Source organism: Drosophila mojavensis, unplaced genomic scaffold, assembly GCF_018153725.1.
Source record: "Drosophila mojavensis isolate 15081-1352.22 unplaced genomic scaffold, ASM1815372v1 contig_36, whole genome shotgun sequence".
Taxonomy (NCBI): Eukaryota; Metazoa; Arthropoda; class Insecta; order Diptera; family Drosophilidae; genus Drosophila; species Drosophila mojavensis.
In genome coordinates, this window is record NW_025318858.1 from 12,916,308 (window position 1) to 12,933,860 (window position 17,553).

Sequence of the window (17,553 nt, forward strand, 5' to 3'; positions counted from 1 at the left end):
CTCAATGGCCCAACTTCAAGCTACAAATTTGTTTGGCTTTCGGTTTTCACCAGATACCCACAGACGCCAGCGGCAACAAAACCGCAACAACAACAACAACAACGGCAGGACAGCTGCAATTGCAGTTGGATAGGTAAGCTGCGCGTGGGATGCAAAGCACGATAATTGACCTGCAAGCGAGTGAGTGCCAGAGTATCTACAAATGTGCGGGTGTGTATATGTGTAGGTGTCTGTGTGTGTGTGTGCTGGCCCTGCTACAACTGTGCACCAACTTTCGCTTTGATAAAGGACCTTGGCGTCAAGTCGAGTCCTTTCGGCGGCAACGAGGCATGACCTCTGCACCATGCTACATACTAAAACTATGTTGGATGGGATAGGACACTCGCCGTGCACCATACTTTTTTTTGTGCTTTAAAATGCAGGTATTTTTAAATAGGTGTGTGTGGCTACAAAATCAATTCACATTTATAGAATGATGCCTTCATAGAATTATTCTAGTCGAGCTGTCTAAGGAACTGTTAATGAACACAGAGGAAATCAAATTTGTAATTGAACAAAATTAAACTATCTATAAAATCTACTCCAAAATCTATCTGCTCATAAATGTATATAGAGCATTTACTTCAAAATTACCTTGCTTTCTTTTTAAGTAAACACATAATACAGTCTCATGACGATTTGAGCACCCGAGGCAGCTGAAGACATCAGCTTGCGGTGAATGCGTGCCGACAAAGTTTGGCTTAAGGCATTTTGGCTAAGAGCATATCAAAAACAAAATAACCTGCCAAATGCTGCTTAGTGCAGAAATCTCCGAAAACAAAACAAAAATGTTGAAACAATAAAGAAAGAAAGCCAGAAAAAAACAACAGCTTATTCAAGCGCATTAGGCGAAAAAAAAGTTTATGTTTTGAAAAGAGTGAAAAAGAAAAAAACGAAAAGAAAAGAGGAGATGAGCAATAAATAGAGAAAGAACAACTTTGCTGCTGTTTGTGTCTGTATGAAATCAAAAGGAAAAGCGAACTAGATAAAGCCGCCTAGCAATGGAAAAGGTTCACTAAGCGACTGAAGCAAAAGGATTTGTTCTCGGAGTCCCTACAAAATTAGTCGGCCAATTTGCATAAGCAATAAAACAAAGCATACTTTTGTGCAAATGCAAATACACCCAAACGGCCGTGCAAGAAGTATACTTTCCGGATACAGATAGGGTGGAGGGAGCGGAAGGGATATGGGTATGGATATGGATACGGTTAGGCACAGATATTTGAGCTGATGTTAATCGTGTTGCTTCTTTTTGGACACGAACTAAACATGATTTACCACGACGTGTTCATGATCGAAATTTCAAATTTTGATTTACTTTTGTGTGTTATAAAGAAATAAGCTAATATCCTTGACATATGTAAATATTTCTGTAAATAGAATATATTTTCTTATGGTATGTGTGGTATTTTTATGGTCCTTCTGGCTGTCAAACGGAGTATTTTGGTTTCGTTGACCGTCTGTCTGTCTGCATAAATGCGAATTATTTTCCCAGCAGTAGGCGCGAAAGTGGAAATATTTACTCGAGTACATTATCGTGTTACAAAGTGTTCAGGTTATTTTTTTTAACCATGTGGAGTTGCATATTTTAATTTAAATTATTAAACGCTTTCATTAAAGGCATTTTATTTTATTTTTTATTATTTTTTTAAATTTATTTTTTTATTTATTCTTTTTTTGATTAATTTTTAATCGCTTTTTTTAATATATATTTAATTTTTGTATCTATTATTATTATTTTTTTTTAACTGACTTATTTATTCTTATTTTTTATTTTTATTAGAGTTCAATTAGAGATCAAAGATAATTAATAATCAAATTTAAAATAAATTTATTTATTTAATATTGGTCATAAATTTTATACTCAAAGAACCAGTTTTATTTAATTAATCATAGATCTTTTTGCTTAGAAATAAATTATAATAATTCTAAACAAAGACAACTATTTCAATAATATATGTATTTCAAAAATATAAAAAAGATAATTTATATATTAAAAAATTATTAATTATTAATTATTATTATTAAAAATTTATTATTTATTTTTATTTGGATTAATTTTCTATTCTATATATATTTTTCTATTTCTATTTTCTATTTACAAATACTCGTGAGCATAAATTGTATCAGTTATGTATCGATTTAGTTGATACGCAGTTTCGATTACCATTATTCCATTATTTCATCAAAGGCCTTAATTTTGGTATGAACTAAGTCTTACACCAGCTTTATAAATACATAAACGAATATATAACTATTAATCCTGGAATTTTAATTCGTTAGTGTTAAAAACTTGAAATTCCAAGCAAAAAGCATAAAATTTACATTCAACTGCAGTTGGACGGTATAGTTAGGGTTATTTACAGTTCACTCGGGCTTTATATTTATATTTGCCAATATGTTTTTCGCAAGTGTTTTGGGGTAACCTAATTTTATAGCTTACAATTGAGTTTTTCAAACTTAGTAAAAGCGCTGCGAATCGGTTAACCGTTTGGCTTTTACTATGTATAATACTACTTGTAAATATCAAAGCAGTTGAGAAACTTTTATTTATTTTTTTTAATACTTTTGCCTTGTTTTTATGGAGCCATTTTATGGAGCGTAAAAATAACATTTAAATGTTAACACGCCATTTAAACGCAAATTTGCGAAACGCTCGCCTACTTTCGGGCGCCGCAAGAAAAAAAGTGCAGGGAAGAAAAAAATTGGGAGAAAACTGTAAACTGTGGCATACCAACAGGCGCCCAGCATGTGGTTTGTACCGAGCTGCCAAATAGCAGCTGAGAAGCCTGGGCGCAAAAGAGCTGGGCAAGAAAAAAAAAAAAAAAAAAAAAAATACAAAAAAAAAAAAGAAATACTTGCCCCAAATTTATTGACGAAAACAAAGTCAAGTGCCGAGAAACCCTAACTCGAGGCTACAGCTGAGATTGCAGCGATTCTGTGGGTACTTCCTCTATGTGGGTACTCCATGTGTTTACGAGCCATGATAAGCTAAGCTGAAGCTGAAGCGGCAAAAGCATCGGCGGCAACCCGACTAGCCCCATTAAGTATGCTACACGTTGCGCACTCGCTGCAATGTTGTCGCCGCGGCGACCACAGAAACAGAGCCAACTATAAATCTATCATGTTTACGCTGAGCTTGACGAGCATGCTCCCGCAGATTCTCAGATGGCCAGCCAGTAAAGATGGCCAAACCCCCCTTGTGCCGCCATGCCCGAGAGCAACTAGAGCCACAGTTGAGCACAATTTGTTTATGCAAGTCTGAGGCTGCGAGGCGAGTAAACGTTGCTTGAATTATGGCTTTGTTTATCCCAAGTCGCACACACAAAGAAGAAAAATAAAAACTCACCAAACCCTCAAGCCTCCTCCCACTTTCCACCTCCCTTCCCAGCCTAGACCTTAACAGAGCCCACGCACCCACAGGGGTCGCAAGTTTTGCGCTAACACACAAACGGCAAAAACTTTGCCACACATTGCAACGTGCTGAATTTCCTTAGCGAAGATGGGGCGTGATATGTTATGGCATCATAACAATTGATTTTATTTTTCTTGCTTATTGATATCTCGTGTGTTATCCAGCAAAAGAATTCGAGTAGAGCATGAGGAATCCAAAGCTGTGCACGTCTTATCGCCAATTGGTACAAAGTTCGCTTTTATGTCGCTCCCTGACAATGTACCCAAAAACAAAACAGCAAAAAAGGTTTGCCTAAATGCGATCATATAAATTTTTATTTACACTTGGATAAACGCGTACTTTAAGTAAACCAAAATTTATATTCATGGCACTTACAGTATTATGTGAGCTCTTAGCTTGGCTGGCCAAACCTTTTCTGGAATAACTAGGCACAGTCAGCAGTCGCAGTTTATTGTTGAATATAAAACAGACAAATTACACTAGACAACAGCAACTTATTTTATTTTATTGTTATAATTTTTTTTTATATATAGTTTGAGTTTGTTGTCTACTTAACTAATAAAAAAAAAAAAAAAAAAAAAAAAAACAATAATATTTTGTGGACGTAAAATTTATGTTTATATTATATTTAATGTTTTATTTCAATCATAATAAACTCAAAAATGAAACATACAAATTGCTAAAGGAATAATAAAATGTTTTCCTTTTTTTTATTTGATGAAATATTTACAGTTTAATGTCTTGTTGCCCTTTAGGCATATTACTCTCAACTGAAATGAATTAAAATTATTTTGGAAGCTATGGAAGATAATCGAGATTAGTATCTGTCTAGTATATCTTAAGGGTAATGGCAACTTCTCTTAGTTCTGTTGCGGGTGTAATTTAATAATTTCTTTTTTCGGTTTCATAATTGGCACTAGTAAAATTTCAAAATATGAAATCTCTGACTTCAACAAAGGCAAAGTACAGGTAGTAGAGGCAGGCAACGGGTAACTAAGTCAATGCATTATCTTCTCTTTGTGAACAAGTAAATAAATTGCTTTTTATTTTTAGTAGGAATTTGTGCTTCACTTTAGTCTACTTCATGTGCATAGAAATCAATTTTTAAACTAAACAAAAATAATTTTTTCTAAGTAATAATTAGATTTTAAAAATCTTAAAAAGAAATGCTGTTAAATAAAAACATTTTTTTTTATAAAAAAAAAAAAATAAATAAATAAATAAATAAATAAAAATAAAATAAAAAAAATAAGCAATAAATAAAATAAAAAATAAAAATAATAATAATAAAAATAAAAAAATAACAAAATAAACTAAAAAAGAAATAAAATTAATAAAAACATTTGTTTGCTTGTTAATTTTAAATTTAAAAAATGTATTTTCTTAGTTAGTTATAATTAAAATATTTAGTGCAATATTTAAAAACATCTGTTTTTTTCGTATATATGCAGATTTCATCTATTCATTTTTTTTTTAGTTTTAGTTTTTTGTAAAGTAGTTTCTAATTTGCTGTTAGCTAGTGTAATCTAAAATTAAGTGCAGTCAATATAAATAACCAGTTCGTTCGCATTGGCAATTGTTTACATTTCCATTGGCAGCTCATTTGCATATTTGACGCTATGAGAAACTTGTTGCGTGCCAATAGAATATCTTGGACATGGGACGGCAAACCCCTATCGACATTTACCCGTGGCTCCCTCCGCGTTCGCGTGGGTGGCAACAAACTTCTTGGCTTATTGATTTCGCAGCCCTTCTGCAAATACTTTGTTTGACACTTGCAGCTGGCAGTTTGACAAGCCGCAAAAAGTTTGTTTTGGTATATTTATGAAAATGTTTTTGACACGTTTTTAATAAGGTTGTTCACGATGTTGTTCCTGTTGATTATTTGTAGTCGTTGTCGTTGTTGTTTTTTATTTATTCGCTTCTTTTTTTGTGCTTTTTATTTACGCTGTTGCGGCAGGTCTACCTGAGCTTCGTGCAACATTTGCAACGCCTGCTTTTGACAATTTGTGTTGTTAATTTAATTAAATTCGGCGTTCATGAGCGATACGATTGACGCTCCACAGAGACCACTTGTCTGTGTGTGAGCCAAGTTTGTGCTTAGGGAGTTTTACAACAACTTTATCAACTCTCAGGCGCTGCAAAATGAACAGCTATCAGCTTGAGGGACAGGCGCGTCAAGAAGCAATAAAACCGAGTTCCCTGTCAATAACGATGAAAATAGCTAACGCTAGAGATTTAATCAATATGTAATATATTTTGTAGTTTAATTGACGTTTAGCTGAGAGAAAAATAATACAAAAAGGAAAATTACATTCGGGTGACATGGATTGCATAATACTCGCTGGCAGCTCAAAAACAGTTAAATCACTTCAAGCTAAGCTAATTATAAATTACTCTTTAACTTTTATGAGATTAACTTTATAATATTGATTTTTATGATTCATTATGATTCAATTGAAATATTTCATAAACAAAATTTAAATTCTATAAATGAATTCAAGTGTAGGAAATGATAATTTATTTCTTGCATTTAAAATTGTATTATTTTTACTAATTTAATTAAAATTTCTGGTCAAATTGTTACATGCTTGAGTGTATGTATGATTGAAAAATAATTCACATAAATTATTATCTTTGATCGCCTTGTAGAAAAGCATGTAAATTTGATTTGTTGTTGAAATTGAGAAATACCAAATGCAGGTTGATTCTCAGTTATTTTCAATTAAAACAAATGTGGCAGGTGGCAATGCTTTGATTTTTAGCAAATGCAACAATCAAATGGCGTTTACAATGATTTTTAGTAGACGTCCGTAGTTTAGACGTCCGACCGTCCACTATACCCAAATGACCTGAAAAGCCAATCAATATAAATAAACTTTGAACTTTGCGTTTGCGGAAAGAAAGCAAAACGAACTGTTGGCCTACCGCATACAACAATAACAAACAAGCATAGAAAAAATAAAACAAAATCTGCCAAATAAACTTGAAGGCAAACCAAACAGAAAATGGCATAAAAATAAAATCAAATAAACCGAAAGAAAAGTTCAAATAAAATGTGATTATACATCGAGTGTGTGGTAGTATGTGCCTGTGTCTGCTCTGCCTTGCTCTGCTCTGTCCGGCGCACAAAAACGTGCCCAAATATAAAAGTAAACTAGCTGTTGAAATCTCAGACTCCTGGGTTAGTTGCATTCAAAGCAACAACAACTAGATCAGCAGCAGCAGCAGCAGCAGCAGCAGCAGCAGCAGCGGCAGCGGCAGCGGCAACAATAGTCTATGCAGAATGTAGAAAAATTCATTTTCACTCGCAAAAAGGAAAGAAAAACGCATATGAACAGGAAAAAATAGCGATAACTCAAATTGAATGCCAATAAAGTAACATATGCGGCCCTCCAACTAACACACACACTTATATCAGCACAACCCTGCGTATACGTAACAGTAACTAGCAAGGCGTTGGCTGAAGGACACGCCATGGGCAACGTGAGGCGCCCCCTCCGGATGTTGGCAACGCAGCGCAGCAAAAGAAAATAAAAAAAATAAAAATAAATAATAATAAAAAAAGGAGAAAAAAAAAAACGTAAGAAGAGAGCTGAATCCAAGCGCCGAGAGCAAAACTAACGAGCTTCGTTGTATTTAGCACAGGCAGCTCCAATGGCCCCAAAAGTAATGCCAATCTAAAATAATACAATGTGTAGCATGTGTTAGCCTTGCGGAGGCGACGCGGCATAGATGGGCGCCGTCTATGGCGATAACGAAGTGCCACGAAACAAATGTATTACACAAAAAAAAAAAAAAAAAAAAAAAAATAATAATAATAATAATGAAATAAAAAAAAAATAAATCTAAGAAAAAAAATAACACCAGCTCTCACTTGTGTGAGGGCGGTCGTTCATTTCTTCTTCTTTTTCTCTCTCTCAATTCTTTTTTTTTGTTTTGGGTAGGTCATATCAGCTTAGCAGATGGGGACTGTCAACAACGTTTCGTTGACAACTATTGACACTAACATGATATTACTTATGCATAAAGCCGTAAAGCATGGCCATGCAACATGAGCATGAGTGATGATGTTATGAGCGAGGTTTGTTTCGAAAGTTGCCAAGAATAAGGCTGAATAATTATGAAAGTTCAAAATTAGTTTTAAATTTAAAAGAAAGATGTGGCAAATAGTAATATTATATTATTAATAATATTTAAAAAATATTACCTAATAATTACACAGTCTAAATGCTTAGGTCTCTTTTATTGTAAGTTTGAAATTATGAGTTGCCCCATTATGTTGATTATGTATTTGAAAAATATAAACATTGCTATTCTATTTTGTTAATATAATGTAAATTATTTTATATTGGAATTTCTCCAGAAAAATCTTATTTTGTTTTACTGTTTTTTTTTTTTTTTTTACATGTGCTTTCAAATTTTCGGTAATAATTTAATCAAAGCCTTGAGGCTTATCAGTACGCTTCAAACTCATTTTTCATGCTAAACCAGCAAAGCATAATAAGCATAATAAAAAACATAGGGCAGTGTCTGTAACACTATAAGTAGAAAATATAAAATATATATTTTCAGTTTATAAGTTTTTTTTTCTTTTGTAATTTATATATAATAACTGTATTTATGAAATTATATTATTTATTTTGTATTACAATATTATAAAATTTTTTTGTTTATCGTCTCTTAATAATTTATTTGTTAATTTTTTATTATTGTATTTAATTGAATAGAAGTTCTTTTTCTCCTTTTATGTTCTTGCATAAATTCTACCAAAGTCTTGGTATTTAAATTAAATGAGATTTGTTGCACGCCCTAGTCATGAATGAAGCTATTTCATGTCTCATCGATTCGAGCCCATCTCGTCACTTTGCAGCACTCAACACGGGGGAAAAAAAGTAAACACACCCATACACACTTAGCCATACGCATATAAAAATAATCATAAACATGTTCATGCCGTTGGCTTTGCTTTCTATTCGGCTTTTGTTATTTTTGCATACGTTATGCATATTTTTGTACAATTTTTCATTTTGCATTCAGTTCTTTTTTTTATTTTTTTATGTTGTTCTCTCGTTCTTCTAAAGAAATTGAAAATGTTGCCGGCCAACTGAAGCTATGGAAGGCAGCTAGGGCAAAGCCATTGGCTTTTTGTTGGGCTGCGACTACGACTTTATATTAACACTTAAACATTTTTGGGCATTATCATAAGCTATGCTTGCTAGTGATTGCTCGGCTCAGCATTTATTGTCCCCTCAGCTATTGGCAGGCCAATTTTCGTGAATATTTGTTGAAAATTCTATCACATATTTGGAATTTGGCTTGGACAGCACTTTTAACCATTTACCTGAAGGCAATTTCGTGTGTGTTTATTTTCTGCATATTTCATGCATAGTTTTTGATTTTTGTTGTTGTTGTTGTTGGTTTGCTGTCTTCCTTCTTTCAAATATTTTATGTTTATTTTATGGTCAAGCTCTGCACTCTGAAACACTCAAGAAATATTTTATGCTGTTTAAGTTATTCAACGAAAGATTGAAGTACGCAATTTTTCGATAAATTTTTTGCATTCCATAAACCAGTGTAGATTATTTCTATGTAAGAAGCAATTTCTTGAATATTCATGTTTAATTTAAAGCACAACTTGACAGTAAAGTAAACTCTAGAGCTAGAAAAAATGCAATCGAATTCAACTGATGAGCCCAAAACTGCTTTAAAATATACACTTACATTGGTTATAGTCATACAACTATATTTATTTATTTACATTTATATATACTCATCATCGTTTGCAATTGACTCAAGCCGCGACCCAACTCGAGTTTCTTTGGGTTACCCTTGTTTTTAATTGTCTTCAATTTATTTTATTTTACTTTTTTTTTTAAATCTCGAAATTTGTTTTTAATTTATTTGTATTTGTTGAGGCATACAGAGCACACAAACACCTCTTTTCACAGAACACGCCCACGCCCATCTGTCCCCTCATTAATATGCAATAATATTTAAGTACAGTGCCTGTTGAGTTAACAACTGTGTGGAAGAGAAGTCCATTTGGCCTTTCACAGCGTTGTCTATGATATGAGAGCAGAATTGTTGGCTCCGGCTTTCACTTTCGCTCTGGGGCGTAAACAAATACGCGACTGCCACGCGTCAGTCATTAAATTAGAAATCCAGGAACGCGCTCAACCCCAACGCGGCTTTTGAACTTTACAAGCAGTTGCCGCCGCATGCGTTTTACGTTTTACGTTTCACGTTGTACGTTTACGTTTACGTTTTTGTGGGAAGGCGCTCAGCTGCTGTGTGGGTGGGCGACATGTAAACAACTCGAGACTCAACTCCAACTCCAACCCCAACTCCAACCCCAACTCCAACGCCAACGCCAAATCCAACTCCAGCCCCAGTGTTGGCTGTGCCAAAGTTTTGTCAGTTAACTTACCAACATTGCTAATGAGAACGTCGCCTAATTAAAATAAAATTTACACATATTTATTACGGAAATTGGCAATTATACAGTTTCTGAAGCGTTTTTCTGAAACACATTATAGCTAAATATATTGGGATTTAGTGAATCGTTAAAATCGTAAATAGCCATTGTTGCCCTTTTCAACTTCTTTACCACCATGATTTTCATAGTACTGAAAGTATAGCAAATCAATTTTGCTTTTGGAAGTGGGGTCATAATCAGGAAAAGTCTAGTACCCTTTTGCGTTGATATGGCTTGCTATTAAAATACAAAACAAAACGAAAAATAAATAAATTATATTAGTTATGAATGATTAAATATAATTACTATTTGCTTAGTTGATGTAAATGTTTGCTGTTCTCTTTTAATTATTTGTTTTAAATGCGTTTTCTTAATGGGCATCATATAATAATATTTCATATATATTAAAAAATACAAAATACAGAAATTTTGAGAATTTTTTATACGAGAATTTTTTTATACCTACACAGAATACTTGGAACTTGAGCTATTGCCGATAAGAAGGGAATAGGATAAGTTAGGCATCAATAGATTATTAAGAATTTCAGTTTTTGATTTTTGATGGGGTCTGTCATGTTTCCTTTAGTTTTCCGAATTTTCACAATATCATTATACTCTGAATCAATATTTTCCATGGTTCAGATCAAACTACAGTACTAGCTGAGAGTATTTTATTAATCATATGCGACTTAACTTTGCATTTAGATTCCATAGGTATAGATATAGGTACTCTAACTTACAACAATCAATATCTTTTGCATCAAATGGGGTATACTGTCCTCATTCACAACATAGCCCGATGGCAACTGTATCTCTATATTCGTGCCCATATACGCCTTTCGTTTCCGTCCGAAGCGCTGAACGCAAAACTTGATATCAAATTCATTAGTGAATTTTATGGTTGCATGGTATAAAGTTTTTTGTGTATCCTCTCCAACATATTCATAGCTGCAGCGTACGACCAAATCCCCTATGCCATCGGCTTTGAATTCAATGGACGAGTTAATTGGCTTCAAGGTTACATATTGTTCATCCCACTCATTTTTATCATTGATACGCAGGTTTTTACTATTCGCTTTCGAAGCTGTCCAGAACGATAGGGTTATGTCTGTTTTGACAAGCGGTAGGGTATTCAGATAGTCGTAATAGGCCTGCTCTGCAATAAAGCACTCATAACAAAAGACATTGAACAGTGGGCCGAGAATTTGATGCGTTATCCACTCGAAAATTCGGGGCTGCTGTTCAGGGTTTTGTAGAGTCACTTCTCTGGATAAAATACGCCCAGCTGTTTCAAGCTCACGTCGATATTGTATCCAGTTCAAATTCTCTTTCGGACGTTGCCATTCAACTGGGTTAAGACCGCGCTTAGCTTCCAAATGGTATTGAAATTTCAGATTCATAAGAAAGGTAACCCATGCATGGGGTTGTTTCAATGCGATCAAACGCTTGGAGAATTGCAGAACCTTTAAAACCTCGATATTTAGCTCCAATGTTGATATATTTCGTCGGCTAGGTGTATAGCAATTCTCTAGGATCTCTCCGTTTTTTCCACGTCTGCTTAATACAAATTTCTCACTTTGTTTTATAAATTTTGGCTCATAGATCATATTTGGTAATTTCTCTAAGTAATGCAAGTATTGTACGACATATGTTGTCATCCATGTTGACGTACAGTTCGCCATATCATTTTGAACATGCAATCGAAATCCTCCATCCGCATGACGTACGCGCATCAGCGATTGTAATCCTCCGATTAACTGCTCCTTCAGAAACTGCTTATAGGCCGGTGAACACCATGTAGCATTCATTACATAGTTGTACAACAAATAAGTGGACATCAGCTTGCTGATTATTTCCTCGGTATTATCTGATTCTTTCAAAAACTTCAGATTTTGCAACTTTGGTACAATTAAGTGACCACTTATATAGCACTGGATGCCCGATTCGGATGGTTTGTTCGCCAATATGAATTTGCCTCTCATAGATTGGTGTCGAAGTGTTAGTGTTTTATGCCTAAAGAATTGCTGGGTCCTTAAATGAATGTCTTGCAGAACATAGATGTCTCTAATTATCTCATGGTTGCCACCATCAGAGTGTATGGTAAAATACAGTGTCATTTTTCCTCGCTGAAGGGCGCGTAAATAATATATTGTCTTTACGGTCTCATTTACCGCTACGGTCACCAATCTGTTGGTTAACCTGGCACGGAAATTTCCGCTGTTCTCAACCAATTTAAAGCGTGAAGTCACCCTAAGACTAATATCGAGTCGCAACTTTGTGCTAAACCAGTTAGTACACAGCAAAATGACTTCAAATTCTTCTCCTAATGTTAGAACAAGTCGGAAAGTAGAAAAATGAACATCAATTGATATGTTGTATTAATCTGTACAATTTAGAGTAGCCTACCACGTTGTACGGAGCTGGGAGTCTTTAGGGTGTAATAAATATCGTTGATGGTTTTTACATTCTTAAACGGTTTCGGCGCTAGAAATGTTAACCCTATCTCAGGATGAATTGAAAATGCGCTCATTCGCCAGTCAACAGCCGATCTTGGCACTTTTGCATGCCATGCGGTCCAATCGCTTTTTGTACTACATTGAAAGTATTAGAATAGAGGCACCATCACGTATATAAAGTGATTATTGACAAGAACTTACTAATCTATGCTGTCAAACATCCAAATATCGTTATATTCGTGGATCACCTTTGGTACATGACAACATGCATAATTAGACTGTATGGGGGTTTTATCTGAATTGGTTATTTTATGAAATTCTGGCCTTATTGCAATTGTGTAATTAAACGTCTCCATTGGCTTCAACAATTTAATTGCTAAAAAAACATATATATGTATGTATATTCTGTTAATCATACTGAAATTGAAAAATAATAAACAAGTAAGAATGTTTGCGGTCGGGAGCTACCGACTGCATAATACTCATTCACGGGCCAAAAACAATTGATTTTTATTTTAAAACATTTTTTTTTTTTATCTAGGAAGGAGTCTATATAGTTTATTTTTTCCCTCTATTTATAATTAATAGATAAGACCGACAGTAATTTATTGGCTAAGTTTTCCCTCTATAGATTGAAAGCTATGGAACGTACAATTTTTCAAATTTTTGGAACGACTCTATACGTAATTTTGGCCAATCCTTAGAACAAATTTGCAATTTTCTAAGGATTCAAAAACACGAAAATGACTATAACTCTACCTCTCGCAATAGAACTGTAAAAATAGAATTAAATTTATGTGGGATACTAGCTTTAAAATAGTAAATTATAGCGTTTTACCCGAATCGATACTGGGTTGAAGCTGCAGATATGCATATCCGCCATATCTTATCATGATCTGATAACTCAAGTATATATTTTCCAAACTTCAATTCTCTTGCATTATATTTAGGAATTTTCCAACTATTGTTGGGCTTTTGAGATGCCGTAAAGAGCATTCTCGCGCCCCCCGCGGGTGTATCTATGAAATCGGACAACGAAACGTACATTTCACTTCGTGAATGAGTATAAAAAATGCGTTTTAACGTTACTTTGATTTGTGCCGGTAGTGTTGTGGGCACTTGATAGAAAGACTAATCCCGCTTGTATAATAGCTGGTTTGTTGGTCAAAATTATATCGGAGTCCAACACGGATGTTTTTATAAAATCGAAATAGTCTAGACGAAAATCATTATCCATATTTTCACCAAGAACATAAACTCGATTATCCATAGCAGTAAGGCCAACATAGGAATTTTGTCTAGCCTTGATATTGAACTGTATGTCTACGCCAGGCTCCAATTTGTCGGGCAAGTCGATAAAGACCTTTAAGGCACAACAGTTAATTAGATTCCCATTTCTTGTGTTTAATTGCACACTTACACCGTCGTGATGTGATAGCTCCAGCTCAACGGTTATAGAATGTAGGCATAAAGTCATCGATGGAGTGTGCACATAGTACAAAAACACATAAAAGGCTGGCAACAATCGCTTTTTTAATTCAACTTGGACCTTAAATCGTTTTTGCGTGTTATCTGGATGGACTTGTTTTGAATCTAATATACGGCGATTATGTACCACCATAGATATTGCACTCTCAACCACGTGGCTAACATTAAAGTAGACTGTCTCCATTAATTTCATTGGTCTAGCCGGTATTTTACTGAATGTCAAGATTGGTTATTTATTTTGAAAGGAAAATGTATTTCTCTTAATATCCATTCAATACTTACGTAGGATCCTTTTCCTGTGGTTTGGATTGGGTAAGGTTACCGATATCCTCACTGTTCGTCCATATTGTTACCATCCGTGTTTTGTTTTGATCTTGTTGGATCAACCTCTCATAAATACTTGCGGTTAATCGTAGCTTGCCCGCATTTACGTCTTTTAAGTCATCTTTGAATTGCTTTAGATCAATATTGATATTTGCTGTGCCGTTATCCATCTGGATCTTAGTTTGTACAACTGGCGCAGAATTTGTTTTATTTGCACCTATTAGCTCGATATAAACAGTAACAGGGCCATTGACTGGACCATCAACATCGTGCACTGCGTGTATCACTAGCTCAAATGTGCCGTCACTTAAACTTACTTCAGCTGGAACAGTCATATCAATTTTCATCTGCGACAATCTATATTTTTGAACATGTATATAGGCGCATTCCTCATGGACATGATAACCATTTCTGGCACAAATACGCCAAAGACCAAAGTTAAGATGTGAGCTGAGTCTTAATTCACCTTCGTATATTCCATTTTTCAGCTCAAGATTCCTGTAGCCCTTGACATGAAATCCTTTGGAGTCCTCAATCCATATTACTGACTCCTCCTCTGCATTTTTGGGCAGCATATCCGCATTGTGAAAGAATGCGCGAAATTGTAGCAATTGTCCGGGATTATAGTAAACCTTGGGCGTTTGTATTTTGACAAAGCCATTAAAGGTACGCCATTGTAAGGCCGTTGAGTTCTTCAAATAGCATCCCTGCGTCGTGTCTACCTTTAGCCAATAAGTGCCAACATCTAATTTCGGAGTATTGAACTCATACGTAGTGGTTGGAAAATATGGAGTTACATTCAATATCATGCTCACATTGAGGTTGGGGCCGCGCAGAGAGACCTCATAGCTACACAAATATTTGCAATTGTATATGGCCACAGCAACTTTATAGGGTTGATACGAAGAGATGGTGTAAGGTGCCACCAAAGTATATGAACTGTAACAAAAATTAATTATTAATTAATTCATAAAATGTAAATGAGTAATTGTTAAAGTTAGTAATTAAATTCACAAATTTATTTTATTTTATATTTAGTTTACACGACTTAAACGGCAAGGCTTTGCTAAGACAATTGGACATCAGGAAAACCCCCACCACTTGAAATGCTCATAACTCGTTATGGGGTTTAGTTCTCCTAATAATTTTCTACCCTTTTTTTTTTTTTTTTTTTTTTTTTTTTTTTTGTTATAGTAGTAAATCTGATGTATAGGTTCAACACTTAATAAAATAATAATAAAATAAATATTTTTTATTTTTAAAATAAATTTATATTTTTGCGTGGTCAGCCACCTGTAATAACGGAACTAACAATGCTACGCTTATATTCAGAAATTTAAACATTTTGAAATCTAATTAGAAAAGCTTTATTTGGTGTTCCAGCTGATGTTTTATTACGAGGCCAATGGGTACAAACAGATGAAATTTTAAATATTTTTACTCGTTCACCAAGTGAATGGAGTGCAAGCGGAAAATATTACACCTATCAGTAACGCTATTATTTAAAGTGAGAAAATGCCAAAATAAAAAAAATAAAAATATATAATATTATGTATGGATTGGAACAATCGGAAAGTATATAATGTATAATGGATATATGTATATAATATGAAATACTAATAGTGAGACTTGAAAATTGCCAAGATAAAAAATATATAATATATACTGTATATATATTTCGGGGTTTGGGAATCGTTTCTCCTAAGCTGCATCTCCTGTAGTTTACAGTTTTTCAGATAAAAAGTACAAATTACAAAATTAAAACAGCTAAATTGCAATTAGCCGCTTTTGTAGATTAAATCTACCAAAAATTACAAGACTATATCTACCAAAGTTTATAGAGTCGATAGCATTCCACTGCATCAGTATTACTTTTTACCTTTGCTAATTTCACATGATTTATAAATAAAACACAAATATAAATTATTATATATATATAAATAATCTGGATCAGTGTGATGTAGTCGACCACGCACAACTGGCGTACACGAATCTGTTATAACAACATTCTTTATTTGGAGAATGATTCGAATAATTCGAATGATTCGAATCTAAACTGATCGAATGTGCTTATTTATACTTATATACTCAGTATAACTCTACTTATGGTTATACTCAGACCCGGATTAATCCTCAAAAAGGCCATAGGCAACCAACAATTTGTTGCACCCTTCTTTCACGTTCATTCTTCTCTCGTTTTTCGGGGACCCTCTAAAATCAGTAGCCCCAGGCAATTGCCCTGGTTATACACAAACTTAACTTGCAATGGCACTTACAAAGGCTCATTTGTGTAAATTTTTGCATGCACAGCTCCACTTTCCAGCAGCAGCAGCGGCAGCAGTAGTAGCAGAAAATATTTCACGACGCCATTGTTTGGAGCGCTCCAAGATGTTCTGCATTCGTTCATAGTTAAAACAAAACTGATCGCTGCGGCCGCAGCCCGTAATTACATCTAATTATATTGCTTTGACATGTGTTTTGCCTTGGCTGCTGCTGGCCGTGGAATTGGCCATTAGTCGGCTAATGTAATTTGGATCTGGTTGTAATTCAATCGGATGCACTATTGCATAATTGAAACGCCATTTGGGGTAGCTGGGCCAAGTCGACTTTAGCAGGAGACTTGATGCTTGCTGCTGTCGCCGTTGTTGTTTGGCTGTGTTTTGTTTTGTTTGCTTGTTTGCTTGTTTGTGGCCATCGTCCACATCAAAGTGGTCGATGCTTTAGTCCTTGTCTTTGTTGTTGTGATTGTTGCTGTGGCTGTTGTTGTGGTTGTTGTTGTCGTCTCCTGGTTAATAAAGCAGCACTTAGGAACTCACAGAGGCAAGAGACGCATCCATTGCCATTGCCATTGGCAGGCAGGGCGGTTACTTAAGTCCTCAGCTCTATGAGCTCCGTCTGCACAGACTGTGCGTATGTGTGTGTGTGTGTGTGTGTGGGCCAATGTGTGTATGCAGTGATGGTGATGCAGTTATGCACATTTCCGCTTGAGTAGCTTCAATTCCTGACTTGCTTTGCTTACATTAAAGTGCATATACAGCGGGCGTGAGTGTGTGTGTGTTTGAGTGTCTGAACACATACATAGATTTCATAGACAAATTTGCGAGGGTTGAGCTCTCAATACGCATAAAACATATCTATATCTATATAAAATAAGTAAATTTAGTATTATTTGCTGTTATATTTTTATTTTTTATTTTTTTTTTTATTATTCACTTTTCGTTTACTTCTTTTTTTATTCACAATATTAATACGCTTCGTCAAGAAACAAGAGTTGATATCGCATTGTAACAAACTTTTATTGAGTGTAAATTTTTCGAGTACTTCTAAGTTTTATGTTTCGCATGCAAATACAA

General features: G+C 34.6%; 2 protein-coding genes across 3 annotated transcripts in view; one reads left to right on the top strand and one right to left on the bottom strand.

Moving 5' to 3' along the window:
• The window catches only part of LOC6576669 (neurotrimin), an 83,889-nt gene that overhangs the window by 16,718 nt on the left and 49,618 nt on the right, over window positions 1-17,553 (top strand). The gene's annotated exons all lie outside the window — the stretch shown is intronic.
• Window positions 9,913-16,631, bottom strand: LOC26527929. The gene is made up of 8 exons (XM_015165312.3): window positions 16,477-16,631; window positions 14,159-15,139; window positions 13,809-14,088; window positions 13,478-13,751; window positions 12,590-12,764; window positions 12,339-12,523; window positions 10,673-12,255; window positions 9,913-10,169 (listed from the first exon to the last, which is right to left on the bottom strand). The coding sequence occupies exons 1-8, from the start codon at window positions 16,605-16,607 to the stop codon at window positions 9,954-9,956; spliced, it is 3,825 nt and encodes a 1,274-aa protein (XP_015020798.1). The 5' UTR covers window positions 16,608-16,631; the 3' UTR covers window positions 9,913-9,953.